The sequence below is a fragment of the Hyperolius riggenbachi genome, chromosome 3 (assembly GCF_040937935.1).
Source record: "Hyperolius riggenbachi isolate aHypRig1 chromosome 3, aHypRig1.pri, whole genome shotgun sequence".
Lineage (NCBI taxonomy): Eukaryota > Metazoa > Chordata > Amphibia > Anura > Hyperoliidae > Hyperolius > Hyperolius riggenbachi.
In genome coordinates, this window is record NC_090648.1 from 342884341 (window position 1) to 342912302 (window position 27962).

Below are 27962 nucleotides of genomic sequence, written 5' to 3' on the forward strand. Positions count from 1 at the left end.
TCAGAACTGGGATGGCCCAGCGCGTCATCCCCTAGCCGCATGTGGCTCTTTAGTGAGCCGGACTTCCCATCACTTCAGCTAGGTACGAGTCTCTGCCAGAGAGTCTCTAGCAGGCTGCTCCTGTGATTTATGAGTCGACTCATGAGTCAAATATTGCTGCCCTAGAATCTAGGCCAGCAATCTTTGATTCATGAGTCGATTCATGGGAGCAGCCAGAGCGAGTAGTAGCTGGAGCCTGACCATCTGCCTGTAAATCACCACTGCATATAAGCCAGAGAGAGCACCAGAAGAACATATAGGATAGTTACTGCACAGCTGAGTACGGAGAGAGCAGAGGGGTGAGCACGGAGAGGAAGTTTGAACGAATGTTTATCAACAGTCAGTGCTGATGACTCACTCATTCAGCTCCCCTGCTGCTGCAGCATATCTCAGAGTGCCCTGGAAGATCTTCAGTGCTGGTGTTTGCTCTCCCTACATAACGGCATTATAACATTCAACTAGTGATTCAAACTCTCCTCCCCCAGACCCCACCATGAGCAAGGTACTCTCAGTGTGTAATCAGTATTTTTTCATATAACTTTCTCCATGATGTGACTCAGGTGATGCTTCTATTTCTACTTGGCTGGCTTGTGTGTGTTTCTCACCTAACTTTCACATAGCTGTTTCCATGTTTGCCTCTGCCAGTTTACTTGCATGTCTCACCCTTCTCTCTGTGTGCTATTCTATGTGTTATTCAGGGTATTGTCAGTGTGTTACGTCAGTCAGGCCTTCCATGTGTCTGTCTGTGTCTCTGTCTGTCTGTCTGTCTATCTATCTAGTCAGGCCTTCCATGTGGTTCTGTCTATCCTGTCAGGCCTTCTATGTGTCTCTCTGTCTGTCTATCTACCTGTCTAGTCAGGCCTTCCATGTGTCTGTCTGTGTCTCGGTCTGTCTGTCTGTCTGTCTGTGTCTCGGTCTGTCTGTCTATCTATCTATCTATCTATCTATCTATCTATCTATCTATCTATCTATCTATCTATCTATCTATCTATCTATCTATCTAGTCAGGCCTTCCACTTGGCTGTCTGCCTCTCCTGTCATGCCTTCCATGTGGCCCATTTCCACTAATTCCGAATAAGCAGTTTCCCTGCATGCAAGCGTGATGGGGAAATACTGCCTATTCAGACAATAGCATGCTGTCTGAATTGCATGCCGGTGCGATTCTGCACAGCATGGAGTAGTTTTCCCCAGCACCTATCCAAATCTCTATAGCTGTGCATGGCATGGGTATAGCAATTTGGCTATGGCTTCGCAACAGGGCAGGTACCGTATCCATTTCTGAACCTTTTTATGTTGGCCGCACTCTGCCAGATGGCTACTGGATGCAACCAAGTGCTAGATCTTTCAATCTAAATGGAGAGGGATCTATTAGGGTCGGTTTCCACTAGGAGCTGTTCTGCTGCGGAGCCACAGCCTGAATTGCTAGGTTGTTCCATGCAAGGCTATAGTGATTTGGCTGCATGCTGCAAAAATCTGAAGAGATAGAGATAAGCAGCGTTTCCCTGCCCCTCTCGTATGTGGGGAAACACTGCAGATTATGCCTGGTTTTGGGCTCCGTGCAAATAGGCCCTCACTGTCGCACAACAGATTTTTAATAGATTTCACATTGAAATCTATGGAATTGCTGCCACGGGTATCATGCAGGGCTGACTGGCAGGCTCCCCAGGTCTCAACCCATCTTGTGCTCCCCCTGGGGCCCTGCAGTGTGCACCTGTCCACTGGTACACTCCCTCCTGTGTCTTATCTCTGTCCCCACTGGCTACCTGTTCCCCTGTGACCCCTATGTATTAACACAGTCACAAAATGTACAGGTGCTGGCAGGGATGGAGACAGGACACAGGAGGAGCTTGCCGGCGGACAAGTGAAATGCTGCCTCTCTGTGTCTGTCTGTCATGTAGCTGTCTGTTTCTGTGCCACTTAAAAGCAAACCTGTGAGGAGAAAATGTTAGTTAGCTACTTACCTGGATACTCCAGAGGCTTTTGAGATCGTTCACAAACTCACTTCTGCTGGCTGGTACCCTCTTTACCTTTTGTGGCTACGTTCCCATTAGTGTATGAGCGCGACCATACTACGCAAGTTCAATTTCGGTCTGTGCATGCCCAGTAGCACGAATCTGCTCATGCACAGAGGAAAAAGCCATGCATGCGTACCTTTGTACTACTGGGCATGTATGGACCATACTCAGATCTGCGCTGATTAGATGTCCCCATACATGAAAGGCAACATGGCCACAAAAGCAAGGCTGTACGGCTACTTCCTCCCTACGTCCTCCAGGACGGCCCTCCTGAGACTGTGTAAGTCTCCCCTCCCAAATCGGAAACACCTGACAAGAATCAAAAGCAATTAGTATAAATTCCACCCCCTCACAACCTCCTCCAGTTTTTTTGTTTGTTTCCCAGACTTTCCACGGAAGCACCTATGGAGTTGTTCCTGGTGGTAGGGGAGCCTGATGGCACCTACTTGGATTGACCAGGCTTAGGAAGAAGTTTTTTCTGGAGGGAGAGCGGTTTGGGTCTGTGCTGGGCGCGACCTGACGTGTGGAGTGAAGGCAGCCATACCTGGATCCACTAGTGGGGTGGTAGAAGCCGGAGGGTTTGTGCCATTTCCCACCGCTCTACGCCTCGCTAAAGCGGCTGGGTGGACGCAGAATCCCTCGTTCGCATCTGGGATGTGAGGGCTGGAGGCGGAAGTGACGCGTATTGCGTCAGGCGGAAGTTTGGCCGCGTGATTTGAAGAGGGGCGGTCTTCGGCGGCGCCTGTCGGCATTTCACTTCCGTCTTTCCGGAGGCTGTCACGCGGAGGGCAAGCTCCATCATCCGCGTTGTACACGCACCAGTCCACCCAGCACGCGTACACACTGCACGGAGGCAGTGGATCTCTGCAGGGGCCATGCAGCAGCCATCAGAGCCCGCTCCAGAGACACAGCAAACACCTTCGGCTGTCACTGGGGAGACAGCACAGCAGCCGGTAAGGTGTTAGAGCTATATTAACTTGTTTTAAAGTTTATGCATACTCAGTAGCTAAGGATCCCTGGTGGGTTGTTCCTTTCTATTTATTTTCAGAAGCCACAGAAGTATCCTGGCAAGACCAATAAGTGTGCTAAATGTGGTGGCAGGCTACCTGAGGGGTCTTCTAAGACTTTGTGTCCAGAATGTTACAATAAATCAAAGTCTCATGCACCTAGGCCCGAGAGCACTACTGTTGCTTTATTAGATTTAATGAAATCTATGAAACAGGAGCTAGCAACTACCTTTTCAGCGTTTAGAGCAGCTCTACCTCCTTGTCCACTGCAGATGGTCCCCTTGCCGCATTCATCTCCAGCCTTACCACCGGTGCCCATGGCTCAGCCGGCTCAGCCTGTAGTAATTACTTCTCAGGCTCAGATTCCGCAAACGGGTACTTCTCCCATTGACCAGCCGGCACCTTCTCCGGTTTTGCCGGGTATCCCTCAGGGGGAGTGGGGGGCTTCTCATGGGGGGGATGAATCCTCACCTTTATCCCCGGGGGATGTCTCTGAGGAGTCTGATGAGGGTGAACTACCGGAGTCAGATGCTTCATAGAATCAGGGGGAGGCGAGGGTACCAAGATACCTGTTCAACGCAGAGGATACTTCAGAACTGCTGAAAGCAGTTTATGATTCTGAGCAGATTGAAGAGCCTAGATCAGCTTCTACTCCTCAGGATGATATTTATAGAGGTTTAGAGGATCGGGGAGGCCGTGTGTTCCCTGTCCACAGGGCTATCAAGAGTGTTATTGCCGCCCAGTGGAAAGATCCGGAGGGGAGGCTGTTTGTTCCAAGATCGTTCAAACGCCGATTCCCTTTCAATATAGAGGAGCATGATGCATTGTTCAAATGCCCTAGATTGGACGCTCCTCTCTCTCAATGCTCTAAGGATACAGATCTGTCCTTTGAGGATATGGGGGCCTTAAAGGATCCTATGGATAGAAAGGCAGAAGCCCTTCTCAAGAGAGCATGGGATTCAACATCCTTTTCTTTTAAACCAGCCATTTCCTCAGTTTGTGTAGCCCGCAATCTTGATAAGTGGATTCGGGGGCTTCAGAGTCGTCTAGAGGAGGGTACTCCTCATGCAAGGATCTTAGAAAGCTTACCTGTAATAATTAAGTCCATTGCTTTCTTGGCAGATGCGGCTACTGAGTCTCTCAGGGCCGCTGCTAAGACGGCGGCACTGATCAATTCGGCTCGGCGAGCCGTTTGGCTAAATACATGGGAAGGAGATGTTACTTCCAAGCAGAAGCTTTGTGGGATGTCATTCCAGGGTAACCTTTTGTTTGGAAAGGATTTAGACTCGGTATTGGAGAGATCATCCAATAAATCCAGGAAGTTTCCTGAAAAGAAAAAGAAAGGGAAACAGCCCTTTCGGAATAAAAAGCCCTTTTTCAGGCAGGAGCAGCAGGGTAGAGGGCAAAAACAGAATAAGAGGTGGTCCTACAATGCAGGCAGAGGTAGACCTTTCCTCTTCAATAGATCTCAGCCAGCCTCTGCTGCTGCGAAGCCCTCTAAATGACGGGCAGATTCCGGTGGGAGGAAGGCTTCGCTACTTTGCGCCAGCTTGGCGAGAAGTGACGAAAAACGAATTTATCCTGAACTTAATCCAACAGGGATACAAGATAGAGTTCAGATCTCCTCCTCCCTCCCGGTTTACGGTCACATCATTCCCCAGAGATCAGATCAAGGCGGGGGCTTTAATGGACTCGGTTTCCTCGCTTCTTCAGAAGAAAGTTATTTGTCCGGTTCCAGTGTCGGAACAGGGGAAGGGCTTTTACTCAAGAGTGTTTCTGATTCAGAAGCACTCAGGAGGGTTTCGAATGATCTTGAATTTGAAACCTTTGAACCCTTACATTGTGGAGAAGAAGTTCAGGATGGAGAGCATTGCCTCCGTTCGCAACCTCATGTCTCCGGGGGCTTTTCTAGCATCGGTGGATCTGGAGGATGCTTACCTCCACATTCCAATCCACCCTCTTTTTCAGAAGTATTTAAGGTTTGCAGTTCAGGCAGGGGGGTCGATATGCCATTTTCAATATCAGGCTCTGCCGTTCGGAATCTCGTCGGCCCCGAGAATCTTTACGAAGGTTGTGGCGGAGGTAATGTCTTTTCTGCATCTCCACAATGTAAGGGTTCTCCCCTACTTAGACGACTTTCTGTTTATGGCCGAGACTCGAGAAGCCTTGCAAGCTGTGCTAGGTTTTTCTCTTCAACTTTTGAACATATTAGGATGGATCGTGAGCTTGGAGAAGTCTCACTTGATCCCGGTTCAGAGTCTGATTTTTTTAGGTCTCAGGTGGGACACGACGATCAGACGTGTCTTCCTACCAGACCAGAAGATAGACAGATTAGTGTCAGAGGTGCAGGGGATCAGAGAGGATCCTCTGGTATCCCTGCGGAAATTGGTATCATGCTTGGGGCTGATGTCTTCAGCCATTCCGGCGGTAGAGTGGGCACAGGCCCATTCTCGGAGTCTCCAGAATTGGGTATTGGCGACTTGGGACAGAGATCACCGTTCTCTGGATACGAGAGTATTAGTACCGGAGGAAGTGGTGGTAGCCCTTCACTGGTGGTGTCAGCGATCCAACCTGAATCAGGGCCGCAAGTGGGTTCAGGAAATTCCGTTAAAATTATACACGGACGCCAGTGCCTGGGGCTGGGGGGCCCACTGCCTGGGCCACCAGGTCCAGGGGACATGGGACCAGCAGATCTCTCGGAGATCGTCGAATTACAGGGAGCTCAGGGCGATTCTGCTGGCCTTACAGGCCCTTCTCCCGATAATCTCAAACTCAGAGGTACTGGTATTCTCGGACAATTTCGTCTCAGTTTGTTATGTCAGGAAGCAGGGGGGCACGAGGGTACCAGACCTCCAGCATCTGACATCTCTCATCATGGCATGGTCAGAGGCCAATCTGGAATCCCTGTCAGCAGTCCACATTCGGGGAGTTCACAACAGACGAGCAGACTCTCTAAGCAGACAGCTAGTAGAGGAGTCGGAGTGGGAACTCAATCCAGAAACTTTTCTGGAGATTACAAAACGCTGGGGGGTTCCAGTTCTCGATTTGTTCGCAAATCCAGAGAACGCAAAGGTGGAGGATTTTTGTACCCTGGATCCTTCTGCTTCAATGAGCAGATTGGACGCCCTGTCGATTCCTTGGCCAGAGGGGTTGCTCTACGCATTCCCTCCATTCAAGTTAATACCGAGGGTCCTCAGGAAAATTCAAACAGAGGAAGCAGAGGTGATACTAATAGCCCCTTGGTGGCCAAGGAGGGCTTGGTTCCCGCTACTGCAGTCCCTAGTGTTTCAGGGACCTTGGCATCTTCAGAACAGAGCGGATCTGCTAGTACAGGGCGGCAATCTCCATCCGAATCCAGAATTTTTGAATCTAACTGCTTGGATCCTGAGGAGCAGATGTTGACAGTGCAGGGGTTTTCTAAGGAGGTGGTTAAGACATTATTAGCCTGTAGAAAGCCAGCCACTAGGAAAAAATATAATAAAGTTTGGTACACCTTCTCGGCCTGGAAACAGAAGGATGTATCCAGGTCAGACAACATTTCTTCTGTTCTAGAATTTTTACAGCAGGGAGTAAAGTTAGGCTTGACCGTCAGTACTCTTAGAGCTCAGGTGTCAGCTCTTTCTGTTTTTTTGTCTAAACGGCTATCCGCCGACGTTTATGTTAAAAATTTTCTGAGGTCAGTTGAACGGTCACAGCCAGTTCCCCAGAAGCTTGTTCCTCCTTGGGACCTGTCGTTGGTATTGGATTTCCTAACATCAGACAAGTTTGAACCTTTGGATTCGGTCCCTTTGAAGTTTCTTACACTCAAAGTTGTTTTTTTAGTGGCCATTACCTCAGCTCGCAGGATAGGGGATATACAGGCTTTATCAATAAAGGACCCTTACATGATAATTCATGCTGATAAGATTGTTTTCAGACTAGATCCCTCTTATTTACCCAAGGTATCCACATCCTTTCATAGAACCCAGGATATTGTACTGCCTTCCTTTTTGACTAGTCCACAGAATGATAAGGAAAGGAGGTTGAGCACTCTGGACGTCAGGAGAGCGGTTCTGACTTATTTAGAAAGAACGAGAGAGTGGAGAGTTTCCACTAATCTTTTTATAGCTTTTGGGGGTACTAAGAGGGGGTCTCATGTATCCAAAATGACAGTGTCTAGGTGGATTAGACAGCTAATATCCCTTGCCTATTCAGAGGCGCAGTTACAGGTGCCTGACCACATTACAGCACACTCTACCAGATCCCTTTCAGCATCTTGGGCGGAGAGGTCGGGAGCTTCTCTAGAGCAGATATGTCGAGCCGCGACATGGTCCAGCCACTCGACCTTCATCAAGCATTATAGAGTGGAGCTCCTTTCTAGTCAGGACCAAGCTTTTGGACGCAAGGTTCTTCAGGCCGTTATCCCACCCTAAGGTAAATTTCTCGCTAGATCTCAGGAGGGCCGTCCTGGAGGACGTAGGGAGGAAGTGCCGGCTGCTTACCTGGTAGCAGTGTTCCGGCGAGTCCTCCAGGACGGCCGTCTAGGTTCCCGGCCCTATTATATATATATATTATTTAAGTATGATAGTGGTTCGTGGATTCTTTTCTCTTCTTTAAACTGGAGGAGGTTGTGAGGGGGTGGAATTTATACTAATTGCTTTTGATTCTTGTCAGGTGTTTCCGATTTGGGAGGGGAGACTTACACAGTCTCAGGAGGGCCGTCCTGGAGGACTCGCCGGAACACTGCTACCAGGTAAGCAGCCGGCACTTTCTATTTCAGCAAGCGCTGGGTAATAACATTTAGATTTAGAGAGCATTAAAATGTCCATTTTTAACTTCCTGTAAACCTCCCTTATCAACGCGACCTGACTTGCAACAGGAGCAGGGGGGCCCAAAGTTATCACTTTGCTTAGGGCCCAGTTTGGTCTTTATCCGTCTCTGGAGTAGCCTGCTAGAGACTCTGGCAGAGACTCGTGTCTGCCCTAGATCAGCTCAGCTTCGTCTCTGAAGGCTCAATTTGCGGCGGGGACAGGGCGCCCCGAACGGGAGCAGGGTCAGAGGGGGGGATGACTTCTTCTTGGTTCTCCTTGGGCCCCCCCTCCTGTCACCATGCCCCTCCATAGGTCCACGCTGCAGCCTTAACATCTAACGGAGCCCAGAGCCAGGGAAAGTGAGTGAGAAGCTGTTTATAATGCAGCGGCAGCGCTATGGAGGATCAGGGTGACAGGAGGGGGACCCCCGATGTCCGTCACAGCAGCAGCCCCCCCTTGGAGATACAGATACATTCCCTCCCACCCTCCCACCCACCCCACATTAGCAGCAGCAGCCCCCCCCTGGAGATACCTTCCCTCCCACCCACCCCACAGTAGCAGCAGCAGCAGCCCCCCTTGGAGATATTCTCCCACCACCCCACAGCAGCAGCCCCCCTGGAGATACCGTCCCTCCCACCCACCCCACAGCAGCAGCAGCCCCCCCCCTTGGAGATATTCTCCCCCCCCCTTGGAGATATTCTCCCACCACCCCACAGTAGCAGCAGCAGCCCCCCCTGGAGATACTTTCCCTCCCACCCACCCCACAGTAGCAGCAGCAGCCCCCCTTGGAGATATTCTCCCAGCACCCCACAGCAGCAGCCCCCCCTTGGAGATATTCTCCCACCACCCCACAGCAGCAGCCCCCCTTTGGAGATACATAGCAGCCAATTGCAGATTTTATGGTGAAATGATACCCCATGATGATTATTTGGCACCTATGAGGGGGGGCCCCATCCAAATTTTCGCAAGGGGGCACAGTGATTTCTAGTTACGCCCCTGACTACTACCTAAACTGGGGATACATATAGACCTGGCTATCTATACTGGGGACACCTATAGTATGTCTATATTGGGGACACCTATAGACCTGGCTACTTTATACTGTACTTATACTAATTATTTATATAGTGCCAACATATTATGCAGCGCTGTACAGACAGAGTATGTATTGTTTTGTTACTAACTGTCCCACAGAGGGGCTCACAATCTAATCCCTACCATAGTCATAAGTGTATGTGTGTATCGTAGTCTAGGGCCAATTTGTAGGGGAAGGCCAATGAACTTATCTGTATCATGTTATTGGAATGTGGGAGGAAACCAGAGTGTCTGAAGGAAGCCCACATAGACACAGGGAGAACATAAAAACTCCTTGCAGATGTTGACCTGGCTGGATTGGAACCGGGAACCCAGCGCTGCAAGGCGAGAGCGCTAACCACTACGCCGCCATGCTGCCATACTACTGTACTGTATTGTACTGCCATCTTCAGCAGTACTTCACAGAGTACGTAGTCATGTCACTGACTATCCTCTGAGGAGCTTACAATCTAATCCTACCATAGTCTAATGTCCTACCATATTCTTATGTATTTATATAGCACTGGCATCTTCTGCAGCACTTTGCAGAGAACGTAGTCATGTTACTGACTTTTCTCAGGGGAGCTGACAATCTAATACCTACCACTATTTTGTGCGAGAGAGCACTGGCTAATGTGTGTTTTTTTTGGGGAACATTTCCTACTTGCTTTTTTAGGGTCACTTTACTCATACCCAGGGAGAAAACATGGCCCCACCGACTTTGGGCTGCACTCTTACTAGGAAATTTTAATTGGTCACACCCACTGTATATTATGGACACGCCCACTGCATTCTGTGGCCACGCCCATTTTTCGCCGCGGCGCGCAGGGCGCGCTGCCAACGTCCTCCTGGGGGGGGGGGGGCGCCATAGGTTTGGGGTGCCTAGGGGAGCACAAACCCTAAATACAGCCCTGAGTGGAATCCTCCATTTCAATCCTCCACGTACACCCAGACCCATACATGCCACAGTCAGATGCATCCATCAACCAGAGAGCAATATCCTTCCTGGTTTCTTCCAGAGTTGTTTAAACTGTCCATGTGCATGCATGAGTCCTCCAGAATTCTCCCACTAATGTACTGCAGTTATCCAACACGCTGTCAATGATCCTCCATTGACTAATTAGCACTTTCAGTGGCAATAGTCACTTTATTGGTATTCTTATGCTAAAAAACACTTCTCTAAGCAAAATTCTCCTTATACAGTAGATATTGTCATGCCTTATATCACGTCGGCCATCTAATGGGATCAGAAACATCCATCTTCCACTTGGGCAATGTTAAGTGCAATTCCGTGTACAGCATGCTGTTTTGGCAGCACTTACCACTACCACAATGGTGATATACCACCTCATCTGGCTGATGATTTCAAGTCTCTCCACCACGGCATCCTATGGTTTAGCAGAAGTGTTTTTTTTTAAGCAAAAAATACTAATAAGGTTATTATTGAAAGTGCTAATTAGTCATTGGAGGATAATTGACAGCGTGCTGGATGACTGCAGTACATTAGTGGTAGAATTCCGGAGTCTGGACTCATGCATGCACTAGAACACTGGAAGAAACCAGCAAGGATATTGCTCTCTGGTTGATGGATGCATGCGATTGTGGAATGTATGGGTCTGGGTGTATGTGGGGGATTGAGATGGAGGGTTCCACTATTTAGCTGGTTGGATTTATAAAGGGTGTCAGGATGTTGGGGTAGAATTATACAACGTATGATCAATAAAGCTTCATACTTTTGATATTGTCTGGAGAGTTTCTATCTGCAATTGTGTTGTAGACCAGTTTACCTTGCCACTAACAACATTTAACTTATCATTTTAGGCAAACATGTTGCTCGACTACTCTATCTCAACAACAATTAGGTATGGCTTTCCAGCATGCTGATTATTAATGAGCAGTGAGAGGGTGTTGGAGGGCACCCAAACACACTTTGAAAGCATACTTGAAATGATCATGAATGGTCATTTTGGGCAACCTACAATGCAAGTGTACATGGGCCTTACGACTCTGAAAGTACCAATAAACCATTTGCTGCAAGAAAAATCTAGCCAAAAAACGTATTTACAGGGATAGATTATTTTGGCTGAACGTTAAGTTGATGTCAATTTTCTATGAAACGTCATTCACTACATTCTGGATTTGGGCAGAGCCATATCTCGGAGTCGTAGTCAGAGACAGTAGGCCTGCTATAGGTTCACACTGGGTTAACTACAGCCGGCTAAAGGGTTAGATCTATGGCCCACCTTCCAGGAACCCCAAACAAACTTGTCTTATTGAGTTCTTAAATACTGCTCCAAATCCTTGTGGCGTTCAGTGTACATTGTAGCATCCTTGCATGACCCCACTACATCTGTCTGCAGCTGAGGAGGTTACGTACTTCTTGAAGTTCACAGGAGATGTGCAGCTAATATACTGGGTATGCACAGTAAGGACTGGTTATGATCAGTGGGAATAAGTGATCATTCCTGCTGCCCCTCCTTTTCCCCTGGTGTCTCGCTGTTATTAAAGATGGTGGCATGTGGTAAAAAAAAATCCCAACCTTAATTTTCCAGTTATCCTTGACAAAGCAGTACAGAAAATAACACCACGTGGGTCTCAGCAATGCTAGCTGCTCATAAAGATTTTCCTTTTACACATCTCCAGTTATAATGAATTATAACACTGGATATGAGTCACACAGATTGGCAGTGCTTCACTATTTTTATCAAGGGAGATGGTGGATCTTGGTGATGGTGGAAAAAAAAGACCTAAAAATTGTAATTAGCTTAGAAGCTTTTAGAGAAAAAAAATAGATCTGGATGCATTAATGTGCTCCTTCTATTATTGCGTTATTGACTCCCACTCCTGGGCCCCTGGGGAGGAATGTTCATTAACAGCAGCAGAAGCAGCAGCAGCTCTACTAATCCATTATTGCTACATTATCTAAGGAAATCTTCCTTCATGGTATTTCCCCTCTGCATCCACCTAGAAAACGACAGACATATTGAGCTGTCATCAGCAAGTGTCCCATTGTCCTGCAATGGCAAGATCTTTACTGTATCAAACATGCAATTTGTCAGGTCAAACAGCAAACAATGGGGTATGAATAGATAGTTTATGTTGTTTACTAAGTTTTTATTTGATCTTACTGTACGGTCCATGGAAAAATCAGCTTTTATCACCTGAATGTCATCACAAAATGATTCTCTTTCTTCTGAGCACATTACAATTAGTTGCTAGCAATTCTTATTTGAGCACTGACATTGTTAAGTATGACAGCTACAGGATGCATGAAGCAGGCCTACAAACATGCCTGAACCTTTGAAAACCTCATACATTTTCAAGTGCATTTTATGAAGGCTATAGTTCAGAATAAAGCTATTCTTTTGATAATCTGAATTCCCCTGCCACTTACAGCCATTGTGTCTTCCCAGCTCTGTACGCTTCATAGTATAAATTACTGCACTGTATTCATGCAGCATGAATGGCTTTCATTGTAAAGTCTTTCTCAATTAATATTATTCTTAACCCATTCGCGTTCCGTCGTTTTCACTTGAGAAATGTTCACCTCCCATTCATTAGCCTATAACTTTATCACTACTTATCACAATAAACTGATCTATATCTTGTTTTTTCCGCCACCAATTAGGCTTTCTTTGGGGGATACATTTTGCTAAGAGCCACTTTACTGTAAATGCATTTTAACAGGAAGAATAAGAAAAAAACTGAAAAAATTCATTATTTCTCAGTTTTCCGCCATTATAGTTTTAAAATAATACATGCCTCCATAATTAAAACTCATGTATTGTATTTGCCCATATGTCCCGGTTATTACACCGTTAAAATTATGTCCCTATCACAATATTTTATTTGGAAATAAAGGTGCATTTTTCCCGTTTTGCATCTATCACTATTTACAATTTTAAAATAAAAAAAATATAGAAATATTTCATCTTTACATTGATATTTAAAAAGTTTCGACCCTTAGGTAAATATTTACATGTTTTTTTTATTGTAATGTTTTTTTTTTACATTAAACATTTTATTTGGGTAGTTTTGGGAGGGTGGGATGCAAACAATAGGTTTATAATGTAAATGTGTGTTGATTTTTATTTTTTTTTACTTTTAGTTGTAGTATTACTTTTTGGCCACAAGATGGCGGCCATGAGTTTGTTTACATGACGTCACTCTAAGCGTAACGTACGCTTTGAGAGAAGCATAGGGGAGGTAGCGGCCAGAAAAGGCGCAGCTTCCAAGAGAAGCTGTCGCTTTTTCAGCGGGGGAGAGGAATCAGTGATCGGGCACCATAGCCCAATTCACTGATTGCCTGGCTAACGAACCGCGGGCCGGGAACGCGCGTGCAGGCGCGCGATCGACCGCGGGAGCGCGCGGTAGCACGCATGGTTCCTGGACGTAGTTTCTACGTCCAGGAACTAAAACAGGTGAAATACAATTATATTCTCCTTGAGATATTATGTCACACTTCTATTTACATCTTGCTCTATTTAAAGGGCTCTGAAACTCAGCATTTCTTCTTTGCTCTACAAGACTCCTTACAGTTTAAACCTACGATCACAAAAAAAAAAAAAAATTGTAGCAAAACAGCATTTTAACAGTTAAACACAGTACTTTGTCCGGCACAGGAAATCCCCTTCAGCTGAACTGGTTCCTGACCGACGCAGTTGAAATCTACGTCCTGCTTGTGGCTGAGCAGATCTGACAGGACCAATGGCTTACATTGATTGACAGCGTCAGAAGCCAATGAAAGCTGCTCCTTACCTGCTCGCACAGCTCGGCCATCATAGAGACGGCAGAGAGAGGGACCTGCGGCAGAGACAGAGCAGTGTGACCAGCTGGAGCGGCGGATTATTGCAGTGATTCATCGGTAAGCGCCGTTTTACTGTACCAGCAGTCACTCGTCCTTAAAGGGGCAGAGACTGCTGGTACGGAAGTAGTTAAGATCCAAGTCCAGAGATAATATCTTTGCTTACATTCTGATGTTGTTACACTGTGTGTCACAACTAAAAATGCTCTCGGTGAAGCTCTCTCTGCTTCAAGCATGCACACAGTTCAGAACAGCTAACTAGAAGATTTTAATATATAATAAAAAGCAGCTTTAATAAAATACAATGGCACCTTTCCGAGCAGATAAACTGTACTTTGAGAACTTGTATAGTAACTGTATGGGTAATAAAAAGTAGTAAAACACATTTTTATTTAATGTTATGTCAGAGTTTCAGACCACTTTAAGACCTATAGGTTTATTTTGTTCTGTAACTGCACATAATTATAGATGGTCAATGAGACATAAATCATTCTGAGTTTGATGCAGAATAAAGAAAATGTATGCAGCTGGAAAATGGACTGAATCGAATTAAGCCAAGGTGGGATTTGATTGGCCCATTTTAAAAGTGAACCCGAGGTGAGAGTGATGTGGAAGCTGGTATGTTCATTTCCTTTTAAACAATACTAGTTGTCTAGCAGACCTGCTGATCTATTTGGTTGCAGTAGTGTCTGAATCACACAAGAAACAAGCATGTAGCTAATCTTGTCAGATCTGACAATAATGTCAGAAACACCTGATCTGCTGCATGCTTGTTCAGAGTCTATGGCTAAAAGTATTACGAGGCAAAGAATGAGCTACAGCAGGAAAACCAGGCAACTGGTATTGCTTAAAAGGAAATAAATATGGCAGCCTCCATATCCCTCTTACCTCGGGTACACTTTAGGCTGTATACATCTTCATAATAAAATTTGTATAATTCTGACTCAACTCAGAATTATTTGCATCTCATTGATCACACATACACAAAATGTAATATTACATTGCTTCATTCAGGTTTGTACATTGTGAGCCATGTTTATGCCATCAGTTTTTCATCATCATAAAAAAAAATAAAAAATGAAGGCCTAAATCCTTGTGGCCTTCTAAGCAGCCTGATCCTGCTGAGAACATACATGGACAAGCTGTACAACATTGTGCAAGGCTAGCAGAGGCACTAACACATTAAAAAATTGTAATAGACAATAGGCAGCATGGTGGCATAGTGGTTAGTGCTCTTGCCTTGCAATGCTGGGTCCCTGTTCGGATCCCAGCCAGGTCAACATTTGCAAGGAGTTTGTATGTTCTCCCTGTGTCTGTGTGGGTTTCCTCTGAGCACTTCAGTTTCCTTGCACATCCCAAAAACATACAGATAAATTTACTGGCTTTCCCCTAAATTGGCCCTAGACTACAATATATACCGGTACACTACACGATATATACATAGACATAAGACTATGGTAGGGATTAGATTGTAAGCTCCTCTGAGGGGGCAGTTAAGTGACAATATATACTCTGTACAGCGCTGCGTAAGATGTCGGCACTATATAAATACTAAATAATAAATAGAAATATTTTGACAGTTAGAACTTACCAATTTTATTTTTCCCCTCTTCGTATTTAACCCTTTGTAAAATATGATGCACGATCCGACTTCTTGTGGCATTGTTGAAAAACGTGTCTCTGTTGTTTATGATGAAACTGAAAGAAACCAAAGTAATCTTTTAAGCCACAAATAAAGACACCTAGACTGGCCAAGCCTTCACTTATTCATTAGCAGGGGCAATTCTAATGCTGACAGGAACATGGAGCTGATTACAGTAATTTATGACAGGTCATCAAAGTATATGCTAGAGCAGCACAAGGAATTTAAAGAAATTCTGTTCATCCTTAGAACAAAACAGACAAGAAAAATGTGTCTCCATAAATGCTGAAGATTGTAACTTATAGCTCAATATAAAGCATAACAGTAGAAGCGATAAGATGACACACAAGCCCCTTTTCGGATATTAGAACTTATCCACTCTAAAACCATTTTTCTTGACTGTTTTGCCCTGAAGATAGAGAAAATTTCTCTTAACTCACTGGCCCATATCCAATTTACTTTTTCTCCTAAGTTTTCTTCTAGGAGATATTTTTTAATCATCTGTGTAAAATAACTCAGCACTCAGCAACTGAAAAAAACAAAAAACAAAAACAAAGGTAAAAAAAAAAAAACTGTCAAAATTATTCTGAGTATTTCCTTGCTTGCTGGTAGTTTAAAAGGCTTTTTATTGAAAAGGTGTGAAAATATCACCTAGGAGAATTAGGAGAAAAAGTTAATTAAACAAGAGCCTTTGGCCTTGATTCATCAAATTACGTTAATATTAGCAAGCATTCACAGTGCACAATAATATTACAAAGCGCAAGATAATATTCCCGTAGCATACACCCGGAGCTATCACACGATACGCTTGTAGCGCAAATATCCAGGGCACTAATATATTTGCTGTCACCTCTTTCTTCTATCTACAGTAGTTAACCACTTTAGCCCACAGGACGTAGCTCCTATGTCCAAATATGCATGCTGGACATAGGAGCTACATCCATGAAAAACCCGAGCCACTGGGATTCGCAGGGCTGCAACCGCCGGGATGTGCGGGCTGCCCGTTAGCCCGGAGATCAATGAATGGGAAAGCAGTTAACATTCATTGATCTAAGTCCCTTAGAACGATCAGTGACTTCTATGGAGAAGCCGCAATAGTTCTGTTACACATCCCCTCTCCACTTCCTGTAAGTACGCTTCCAGGAAGCAAAAAAAAAAATTTGACTGTGATCATCTTGTGGCCAAATAGGAAAACTACATCTACATACATTTTTTTAAATGAATAGACATTTTTTAATTTCAAATTATCTGTTTACCTCCCACACACCCAAAAATACTCAAATAAAATTTTTAATTAGAAAAAAATTACAATAAAAAAACATAAATAGGCACCTAAGGGTCTGAACTTAATTTTCTCTTAATATTTCAGTTAAAATGCATTTAGAATAAAATATTTCTTAGCAAAATGTACAACCCAAAGAAAGCCTGATTGGTGGTGGAAAAAACAAGATATAGATTATTTCATTGTGATAATTAGTGATAAAGTTATTGGTGAATGAATGGGAGGTGAAGCTGCATAAGGTAAAAAAACCACGTAAGGCTGAAGTGGTTAAAGGACTTCCGATGCAAAACAGCTAATCTATTTTTACTCATCTGGGGCTTTTTCCAGCCCCTCACAACCTTGCCACAGCTCTGGTCCTCCTCAATGTCCCCAATGGCCGGCTGCAATGATCACGACCCGCCAGGGTCGGCTCTTCTGCAAGTGCCTGTGCGTCCACATCATCTGACGCGTAGTAGGCACAGTATGCACCAGATGACGTGGCGCAGAAGAGCTGATCCCACCAACGGGTCGCGATTATTGCAGCCGTCCAGCGGGGACATGGAGGAGGATCTCGCTGTGGCGAGGGACTGAGACGGCTGCAAGGGGCTGGAAGAAGCCCCAGGTGAGTAAAAAATAGATTAGTCTGTTCTTTTTTTCAGATTTTAATTTTTATTCCCCATCTAATATAATTTACAGTCATGCTTGAATGCATAAGAATTTTAAAAAAGAACAAACAGCTACAGGGATCCCCTCAGAACAGTCCCACTAGTTCCGCGAACATCACCCCACTTTCTGATGTCATGTCCGGATGACGAGCGGTGGCTGACACATGCGCTCTCCTACTTTCCCCTATTTAAATGTCGTAATGACAATTTGAAGCACATCATGCCCTCTCTCCTTGATAAAGCGGGGTGGTGCCCGTGGAACTAGTGGGACTGTTCTGAGAGGATCCTTGTCTTTTCTTGCTACACTGCCCGTGCCCGGTACCACCACCTTCATCCTGGTCTAAGTATCTCCATTTTCTGCTCAACTCTCTACCTCTTATGCACTTTACCTTCATAGTCTGCTCCTTCTTGCACAGTTGTGCACAAGTTTTTGTATGAGATTTTGTGTTGATGTAGAGGTTTTTGATTGTTGCTCTTTAGCACTATGCACATTGTTTAATTAATATGAAATATGCGCTTTGAAAAGTTTACATAGATCACTACTTTATTGCTTATCTGCATCAAGCACTCAATAGCACCTTGCTGAAACCGGGTTCATCCACCGGTGGGCTCTAGTTTTGAGCCCCCAAAGTTGGTATGTGTATATTTACTCCTTTACCATACTGTGTGGTGCATGTTATTAGTATAATATTGCATTCATATTCAGGCATCATTGTAGCAGCAAGGGATTTATGGACGACATGGCTCTTTTTTAAAATGTTTTTAAAGTTTGAATTATCAACAGTGCCATATAAATATATATTTTTGATGGATCATATGGAATAAAGATCATTTGTATTTTTCTACAGTGGTGTGAAAAACTATTTGCCCCCTTCCTGATTTCTTATTCTTTTGCATGTTTGTCACACTTAAATGTTTCTGCTCATCAAAAACCGTTAACTATTAGTCAAAGATAACATAATTGAATACAAAATGTAGTTTTAAATGATGGCTTTTATTATATAGTGAGAAAAAAAACTCGAAACCTACATGGCCCTGTGTGAAAAAGAAATTGCCCCCTGAACCTAATAACTGGTTGGGCGACCCTTAGCAGCAATAACTGCAATCAAGCGTTTGCGATAACTTGCAACGAGTCTATTACAGCGCTCTGGAGGACTTTTGGCCCACTCATCTTTGCAGAATTGTTGTAATTCAGCTTTATTTGAGGGTTTTCTAGTATGAACCGCCTTTTTAACGTCATGCCACAACATCTCAATAGGATTCAGGTCAGGACTTTGACTAGGCCTTTCCAAAGTCTTCATTTTGTTTTTCTTCAGCCATTCAGAGGTGGATTTGCTGGTGTGTTTTGGGTCATTGTCCTGCTGCAGCACCCAAGATCACTTCAGCTTGAGTTGACAAACAGATGGCTGGACATTCTCCTTCAGGATTTTTTGGTAGACAGTAGAATTCATGATTCCATCTATCACAGCAAGCCTTCCAGGTCCTGAAGCAGCAAAACAACCCCAGGCCATCACACTACCACCACCATATTTTACTGTTGGTATAATGTCCTTTTGCTGAAATGCTGTGTTACTTCTACGCCAGATGTAACGGGACATGCACCTTCCAAAAAGTTCAACTTTTGTCTCGTCGGTCCACAAGGTATTTTCCAAAAAGTCTTGGCAATCATTGAGATGTTTTTTAGCAAAATTGAGACGAGTCTTAATGTTCTTTTTGCTTAAAAGTGGTTTGCGCCTTGGATATCTGCCATGCAGGCCGTTTTTGCCCAGTCTCTTTCTTATGGTGGAGTCGTGAACACTGACCTTAATTGAAGCAAGTGAGGCCTGCAGTTCTTTAGATGTTGTCCTGGGGTCTTTTGTGGCCTCTCGAATGAGTTTTCTCTGCGCTCTTGGGGTTATTTTGGTCGGCCGCCCACTCCTGGGAAGGTTCATCACTGTTCCATGTTTTTGCCATTTGTGGATAATGGCTCTCACTGTGGTTCGCTGGAGTCCCAAAGCTTTAGAAATGGCTTTATAACCTTTACCAGACTGATAGATCTCAATTACAGTACTTTTATTCTCATTTGTTCCTGAATTTCTTTGGATCTTGGCATGATGTCTAGCTTTTGAAGTGCTTTTAGTCTACTTCTCTGTGTCAGATAGCTCCTATTTAAGTGATTTCTTGATTGAAACAGGTGTGGCAGTAATCAGGCCTGGGGGTGACTACAGAATCAGGCCTGGGGGTGACTACAGAATAGTGGTGCTCAGCAGAGCTCGAATATTCGAGTAGCTCGAATATTCGAGCTCTTTTTCAGCTATTCGAGCTCGGTATTCGAGCTCTGAATAGCTGTAGCTATTCGAATGGGCTATTCGAGTACACTCGAATAGCCCATTCACTATTCGAGCTATTCGAGCAAACCGGCGCTATTCGAGCTCGGTACCGAGCTCGAATAGCGTCATAGCCCAGATTGATGTCCTTAGAGCCAATCAGAGGGCTCCCAGGCCCTCTGACGGCAGCCAATCACAGAGGGGGACCCTGGCCAGCCCCTACCCTATAAATAGCGTCCGCCATGTTAGGTTTCTCCGTGCTTGCCTGAGACTTGTACAGAGAGAGAGTTGCTCCTTTGTGCTTTGGCTTAGCAAGAGCTCTATTGTGGTCATTTACCTAGCGTTTTTGCTCACATACACCTCCTATACACACCTATATTGTTGTTAGTTAGTTAGACATTGTATTTTAGTTAGTAGCTTTTGTGTTACATACTAGACAGAGACAGCTGCTGCAAGCTTACAGCTTTAGGCCTCAGGGCCTGCCTGTGTGGGCAGCTGTTCTCTCCTGTCCTCTGTTTATTTCTCTCATCTATACCAGTATTTCTGCTGTCCTTTACTACTGATTGTATTAGTATTGTAGTTATATACTGTAACTGTACTAGGACACTCACTGTCACTGTTCATAGGCTACTAGCTGCTCCTGCGTGTGTGCACTCACTGTCTGTGTAGTGTGTACACACTACACACACTCTATTTCCTTCTGATAACTGATTGCTTATTGTAATTAGTTAGTTGTACTTACTGTTACTACTTACTGTACTAGGAGTCTAGGACACTCAGTCACTGTTCATAGGCTACTAGCTCCTGCGTGTGTGCACTCACTGTCTGTGTACACACACTACACACACTCTATTTCCTTCTGATAACTGATTGCTTATTGTAATTAGTTAGTTGTACTTACTGTTACTACTTACTCTTACTGAACTAGGAGTCTAGGACACTCAGTCACTGTTCATAGGCTACTAGCTCCTGCGTGTGTGCACTCACTGTCTGTGTACACACACTACACACACTCTATTTCCTTCTGATAACTGATTGCTTATTGTAATTAGTTAGTTGTCCTTACTGTTACTACTTACTCTTACTGTACTAGGAGTCTAGGACACTCAGTCACTGTTCATAGGCTACTAGCTCCTGCGTGTGTGCACTCACTGTCTGTGTACACACACTACACACACTCTATTTCCTTCTGATAACTGATTGCTTATTGTAATTAGTTAGTTGTACTTACTGTTACTACTTACTCTTACTGTACTAGGAGTCTAGGACACTCAGTCACTGTTCATAGGCTACTAGCTCCTGCGTGTGTGCACTCACTGTCTGTGTACACACACTACACACACTCTATTTCCTTCTGATAACTGATTGCTTATTGTAATTAGTTAGTTGTACTTACTGTTACTACTTACTCTTACTGTACTAGGAGTCTAGGACACTCAGTCACTGTTCATAGGCTACTAGCTCCTGCGTGTGTGCACTCACTGTCTGTGTACACACACTACACACACTCTATTTCCTTCTGATAACTGATTGCTTATTGTAATTAGTTAGTTGTACTTACTGTTACTACTTACTCTTACTGTACTAGGAGTCTAGGACACTCAGTCACTGTTCATAGGCTACTAGCTCCTGCGTGTGTGCACTCACTGTCTGTGTACACACACTACACACAGTCACACACTCTATTTCCTTCTGATAACTGATTGATTATTGTAATTAGTTAGTTGTACTTACTGTTACTACTTACTCTTACTGTACTAGGAGTCTAGGACACTCAGTCACTGTTCATAGGCTACTAGCTCCTGCGTGTGTGCACTCACTGTCTGTGTACACACACTACACACACTCTATTTCCTTCTGATTACTGATTGATTATTGTAATTAGTTAGTTGTACTTACTGACTGTTACTACTTACTTACTGTACTAGGGACACTCACTCAGTCACTGTTCATAGGCTAGCTCCTGCGCGTGTTTGCGCGTGCGTGCACTCACTGTCTGTAGTGTACACACACTAAATTTGCTTGTGATTACTACTGATTATTGTAACTGCTAGTTGTACTTCCTGACTGTTACTACTTACTTACTGTACTAGGGACACTCACTCAGTCACCTCACCCACCAACCCACTCCATTAAAGTACCCCACTTTTCACCCGCCCTTTTAAAAAACTTCTGTCTATACGCCCAAAACATCGAAGATGTCTGGAAGTGGCAGCCAGCGCGGTTTGGGCAAGGGGAAGGGCAGCAAGGGAATCAGGAGGAGAGGGAGCAGCATTGTGGCAGGCCGCGGCCGCGCCACCATGCACAGTTCCGCAGCAGCAGCAGCAGCGTCAGTGGCTAACATTCCTCCCATAGCCACTGGCCGTGGACGCCTTGGGCGCCGCCCAGCAGGAGCATCTGCAACTCACGCTGCAGAGACACAGCAGCAGCAGCGTGTAGCACCTGCTCCGATTTTCCTCCAGCCGGGTCGGAAACATCCCATTGAGGAAAAGCATGCAGACACTGTGGTGCAACTCATGACGGAGGATGAGCAGCCCGCCATCAGCTCTGCATCCGAGGCCTCCACCCTCACCACCACCACCACCACCCCTGTTCGCAGCAGCCACCCAGCAGGGTCTGGGGAGGAGGCCAGTTCACCGTCACAAGTTGGCGACCTGTCACTCAGCAGTATTTTTACCCCAGGCACCATCAGGGTATTGTCTGCTGTTGTTGGCGATTTTGAGGAGGAGATGCTGATGGGCACTTTGGGGGATGAGGGATTGGACAGCAAGACTGTGGCGACAGTCAAGCAGCCCATCCATGCATCAGGAGAGGAGTTTGGGGGGTCATCATCCCAGCAGGACATGTTTCAGGAGGGGGAGGATGATGATGACCCGGTGACAGACAGAGACTGGGTGCCACCACCTCCAGGGGATGTTGTCCTCAGCAGCTCTGAGGAGGAGGAGGAGGATGCTCTTGTGGGCCTTGCAAGGAGGCGCATCATTGCAAGCATTGGCAGCAGTAGGCAGGTCCCACAGCCTGCTGGTGTCTCAGGCTCAGCAGCAGCAGCAGCAACATCTGCCAGTACCACCACCAGCCGCACCCAAGCCCCCCCCCCCCCCCCCCCAACCACCACAGGGAGACAGGCAGCAGCGCTTCCATGCCGTAGGGGGATGTTTCTGTCACCAATCTGGCGATATTTCACCATGCCCACTGTGGACAGCAAGTACGCCACTTGCAACCACTGTCAGCGGAAGTTGAGCAGAGGTGCAGACCCCTTAAAGTTCAGCACCAGCTCGCTCATCAACCACCTTGCTGCGAAACATTTCCACCAGCATGAGGAGTTCCAGAGGCTGAAGGCATCTGGTGCTGGCAGTGGCACCACACCCATCACTGCACAGCCTTCAGCAGCAGCAGCAGCAGCAACAGCAGCCACCCGCCCTCCTGCTCCTCCAGCAGCACCAGCAGGAGTGCGGAAACGCACTGCTCCTCCCCCCTCTGCAACTCCTCCCGCCAACACTGAGGCCTGTTCTGGCAGCCAGTCCTCAGTGGCCTCCTCCGCTGTGTCTGCTGATTCCCGTGCCAGCAAAAGGCCACGCCAGAGCCTTTTGAGCGAGTCCTTCCAGGGGGTGGTTAGGGCTCTGCCTCCCAGCAGCCGTCGCGTGCGGCAGCTGAACGGCTTGCTGGCACGGGCCATGTGCTCCCAACTCCTGCCGTACACGTTCGTGCAGGAGGGGAGCGACATTCGTGCGTTGCTTGCTTGCGCAGCCCCAGACGGGCAGCTCCCCAGCAGACACTTTTTCTCCCGCAAGGCCATTCCTGCACTGCACCGCTTTGTGATGGCCAATGTGGAGCGAGGGCTGGAGCACGCGGTTGGTGAAAGGGTCCACGTCACCATGGACTCCTGGAGCAGCCGCTTCGGGACAGGCCGCTACCTGTCCTTCACTGTCCACTGGGTCAGCTTGGTGGAAGGGGGTGAGGATGGGAGAGCAGCAGCGGGCACAGCAGCAGCAGCAACACAGTGGGTGGTGCCACCCCGCAGGGTCAGGGGAACTGCAGCAGGTTCCTCCGATCCTCTGCCATCCTCCGGCACACCTGGCCAAACCCCCCGCCTCAGCAGCAGCGTGAAGGCCCGCCACTGCCAAGCGCTGCTGCACTTGGTCAGCCTTGGGAAGACCAAGCTGACGGCAACCCATGTGTTGGCCAAACTCCAGGAGCAGGAGAGGATTTGGCTGACCCCCAGAGGCCTCAGAGTCGGAGAGGTGGTGGCCGACAATGGGGCCAATCTGGTTGCCGCAATAGACAGGGGAAACCTGACCCACATCCCCTGTCTTGCCCACGTGCTGAACCTGGTGGTGCAGAAGTTCTTGCGCACCTACCAGGGGATGGGCGAACTGCTGGAAACGGCAAGGAACGTTGTGCGTCACTTCCGGCGCTCGGCTGCAGCCTGTGCGAGCCTGGAAGACGTGCAAAAGGAACTGGAGCTGCCACGCCATCGGCTGATCCTTGACGTTCCGACTCGCTGGAACTCCACCCTGGCGATGTTGGAGCGTCTGGTTGAACAGAAGCACGCTGTCAACCAGTACCTTGCCCTGGCCACTGTTTCCGCCGCTCAGAGAAGGGACAAGACCAGCAACATCCCGTCCATCGTCCCCGATGATGACTGGAGGCACATGCAGCAGGTGTGCTTAGTGCTGGCTCCCTTTCTGCAGGCCACTAACATGGTGAGCAGGGACCATGCTATGGTCTGCGAGTGGGTGCCCCTGGTTTGTCTGCTGAACAGGGCCCTCGATGCTTTGCTGGAACAGGGAGCGGCAGCCTTGGACCTGCAGGAGCGGCAAGCAGCTGCACAGTCCACCTCTGAGGGGGAGGAGGACTTGGTGGAGGTCCCTGACCTTGCTGCTGATGAGGGGGAGCAGCACAGTGCAGCTGAGTTGGTGCGGGGGTGGAGAGAGGATGAGGCTGACGAGGCAGAGGAGGAGGAGGAGGATGAGGACAGCAGCACTGCCGTCGATGTGCCAGCAGACGTGGCCCGCCTCTTCCCAATGGCAGCGCACATGCTGAGGTGCCTGCGCAGGGACCCCAGGGTGATCCAGATGAAGCAGAGGGAGGACATCTGGATCAGCATGATGTTGGACCCACGCCTCAAGGGGAGGTTGAGCCAGTTCCTGCCGCCTGCAGGAGGAGACCCAGCGCAACAAATAAGGAGCTTGCAGCAGGCCCTTGTTGAGCGCTTGGAGGAAGCCTTCCCCCAGCCTTCCACCCCCACTGTCCAGCAGCCAGCACAGAGGCAGCAGCAGGTGCCTGCATCCAGCAGCAAGCGCCCCACAGACCTGCTGTCTCTCAGCCACGAGCTCTACAGGACTGTAGAGGCTCCGGCAGCAGTGACTAGAGAGGAGGTGCATGCAGCAGCATCCTCCTCCGGTCACAGCCAGCGCCTGACCCGCATGGTGGCTGACTACATGGGGTCCTACAGCGGGCTTGACAGCGATGCCCCTGTTGATCCCATGGAGTATTGGGTCAAGCGCCTGGAGATCTGGAGCGAGCTGGCGCAGTACGCCCTGGAAGTGCTGTCCTGCCCCCCTTCCAGCGTGCTGTCCGAGCGCTGCTTCAGTGCAGCTGGTGGCGTGGTCACCGAGAAACGCTCACGTCTGTCTCACAAGTCTGTGGACAGACTGATGTTTCTCAAGATGAACCAGGCGTGGGTGGAAGGCGAGTTCCTGGCCCCTGTTGTCGGCGAGAGGGGGACATGAACTGGCTGCCGGAACTTAGAACCATCGTTAATGTGCCTTACCACCCTTTACCACCTCCTGGCTCCTGCTCACTAAGCCAGCCTGGTTCACTTTGACTATTACGTCGCCTGCAGCCACACATTTTACACCTACAGTGGGCTGCTGTGTACTGCCCTTCTGCTGTCTGTCTGTGTTTCCCACTGCCAGGGTACACAGAATTACCTTCTGCTGCCACTCTGCCACCAGCTATTACGTCAAACAATAGCTATATTGGTTGTAAAACCAAAACTAAAAAAACCATTAAAAAAAAAAAAGGTTTAATTTTTCTGAGGTGCCCGGGTTGAAAACTGTGTTGTCCCAGTTGTGTATTGGACACGATGTGGGCTGCACGACCGCTGTCTGGGACCTCCTGTTGTGTTTATTTACAGCCCTGGTATCACCGCTAGGTACCAGGGCTATTATGTCACGCTGCCTACCTGCTGCCACACTCACACTGCTCCTCCTCCATTCCTCCTCCTGCTGCTGCTGCTGTCTGTCTGTGTTTCCCACTGCCAGGGTACACAGAATTACCTTCTGCTGCCACTATGCCACCAGCTATTACGTCAAACAATAGCTGCTCACATAATTACTCCTCCATTCCTCCTGCTGCTGCTGCTGTCTGTCTGTGTTTCCCACTGCCAGGGTACACAGAATTACCTTCTGCTGCCACTCTGCCACCAGCTATTACGTCAAATAATAGCTATATCTGTGTAATTGGTTGTAAAACCAAAACCAAAAAACCATTAAAAAAAAAAGGTTTAATTTTTCTGAGGTGCCCGGGTTGAAAACTGTGTTGTCCCAGTTGTGTATTGGACACGATGTGGGCTGCACGACCGCTGTCTGGGACCTCCTGTTGTGTTTATTTACAGCCCTGGTATCACCGCTAGGTACCAGGGCTATTATGTCACGCTGCCTACCTGCTGCCACACTCACACTGCTCCTCCTCCATTCCTCCTCCTGCTGCTGCTGCTGTCTGTCTGTGTTTCCCACTGCCAGGGTACACAGAATTACTGCCACTATGCCACCAGCTATTACGTCAAACAATAGCAGCTCACATAATTACTCCTCCATTCCTCCTGCTGCTGCTGCTGTCTGTCTGTGTTTCCCACTGCCAGGGTACACAGAATTACCTTCTGCTGCCACTCTGCCACCAGCTATTACGTCAAATAATAGCTATATCTGTGTAATTGGTTGTAAAACCAAAACCAAAAAACCATTAAAAAAAAAAAGGTTTAATTTTTCTGAGGTGCCCGGGTTGAAAACTGTGTTGTCGCAGTTGTGTATTGGACACGATGTGGGCTGCACGACCGCTGTCTGGGACCTCCTGTTGTGTTTATTTACAGCCCTGGTATCACCGCTAGGTACCAGGGCTATTATGTCACGCTGCCTGCCTCATTGACTGCCTGCTGCCACACACTCATCCTCCTTCTCCTGCTGCTGAATTTACCTCCTGCTGTCTGTGTGTTTCCACTGCCAGGGAGCACATACAATGGCGCTTCCAACATGCGTGCGCCCACCAGCTATTTGTTACGCTCAAAAATAGCTGCATTTCTTTAAAAAAAAAAATGGAAAGAGAAATAAGTGAAGAAGAAGAAGACGATATAGAAAAAGGAGAAGGAGAAGAAGAAGAAGAAGAAGAAGAAGAAGATGAAGAAGATGAAGAAGAAGATGATGAAGAAGAAGAAGATGATGAAGAAGAAGAAGATGATGAAGAAGAAGAAGATGAAGAAGATGATGAAGAAGAAGAAGATGAAGAAGATGAAGAAGAAGATGAAGAAGATGAAGAAGAAGAAGATGAAAAAGATGAAGAAGATGAAGAAGATGAAGAAGAAGAAGATGAAGAAGAAGAAGAAGAAGATGAAGAAGAAGAAGATGAAGAAGAAGAAGAAGAAGATGAAGAAGAAGAAGATGAAGAAGATGAAGAAGAAGAAGAAGAAGAAGATGAAGAAGATGAAGAAGAAGATGAAGAAGATGAAGAAGAAGAAGAAGATGAAGATTAGAAGATGAAGAAGAAGAAGATGAAGAAGAAGAAAAAGAAGAAGACAATATAGAAGAAGAAGAAGAAGATATAGAAGAAGATATAGAAGAAGAAGATATAGAAGATAAAGAAGAAGAAGAAGAAGAAGTATATACAGTACTGAACAAAATTCTGGACACAACTTCTCTTTCCACCTTTTTTTTTTTAAAGGAACATCTCCACATAATCACTTGCTGTTGTTACTTGGAAAAAAAGATGTTTCTTGCATCATTCACCCTCAAAACAAGTGTTGGAAGCTATTTAAGGCCAATTCGAATAGTCAGCTCGAATAATGAGCTCGAATACCGACTCGAATAGTCAGCTCGAAGTCCGAGGTCGAATCGAATAGTAAAAATTATTCGACTCGAATATTCGACTGACCTCGAATAATTTACTATTCGAATTCGACCAAACTCGAATTTTAAAAAGGGGTATTTGAGCACCACTGCTACAGAAATTGAACTCAGGTGAGTTCAAAACACTTTTTTACAAAACACTTTTTCACACAGGGCCATGTAGATTTGGAGTTTTTTTTCTCACTAAATAATAAAAACCATCATTTAAAACTGCATTTTGTGTTCAATTATGTTAT

At 46.6% G+C, this 27962-nt stretch overlaps 1 protein-coding gene across 3 annotated transcripts in view; it reads right to left on the minus strand.

The window, feature by feature from the left end:
* The window catches only part of ANO4 (anoctamin 4), a 273834-nt gene that overhangs the window by 64798 nt on the left and 181074 nt on the right, over nucleotides 1–27962 (minus strand). For all 3 annotated transcript variants that reach the window (XM_068272805.1, XM_068272806.1, XM_068272807.1), the window contains one exon: nucleotides 15321–15427. In XM_068272805.1, coding sequence (XP_068128906.1) covers nucleotides 15321–15427 — 107 coding nt within the window. The remainder of the gene's footprint in view (nucleotides 1–15320; nucleotides 15428–27962) is intronic.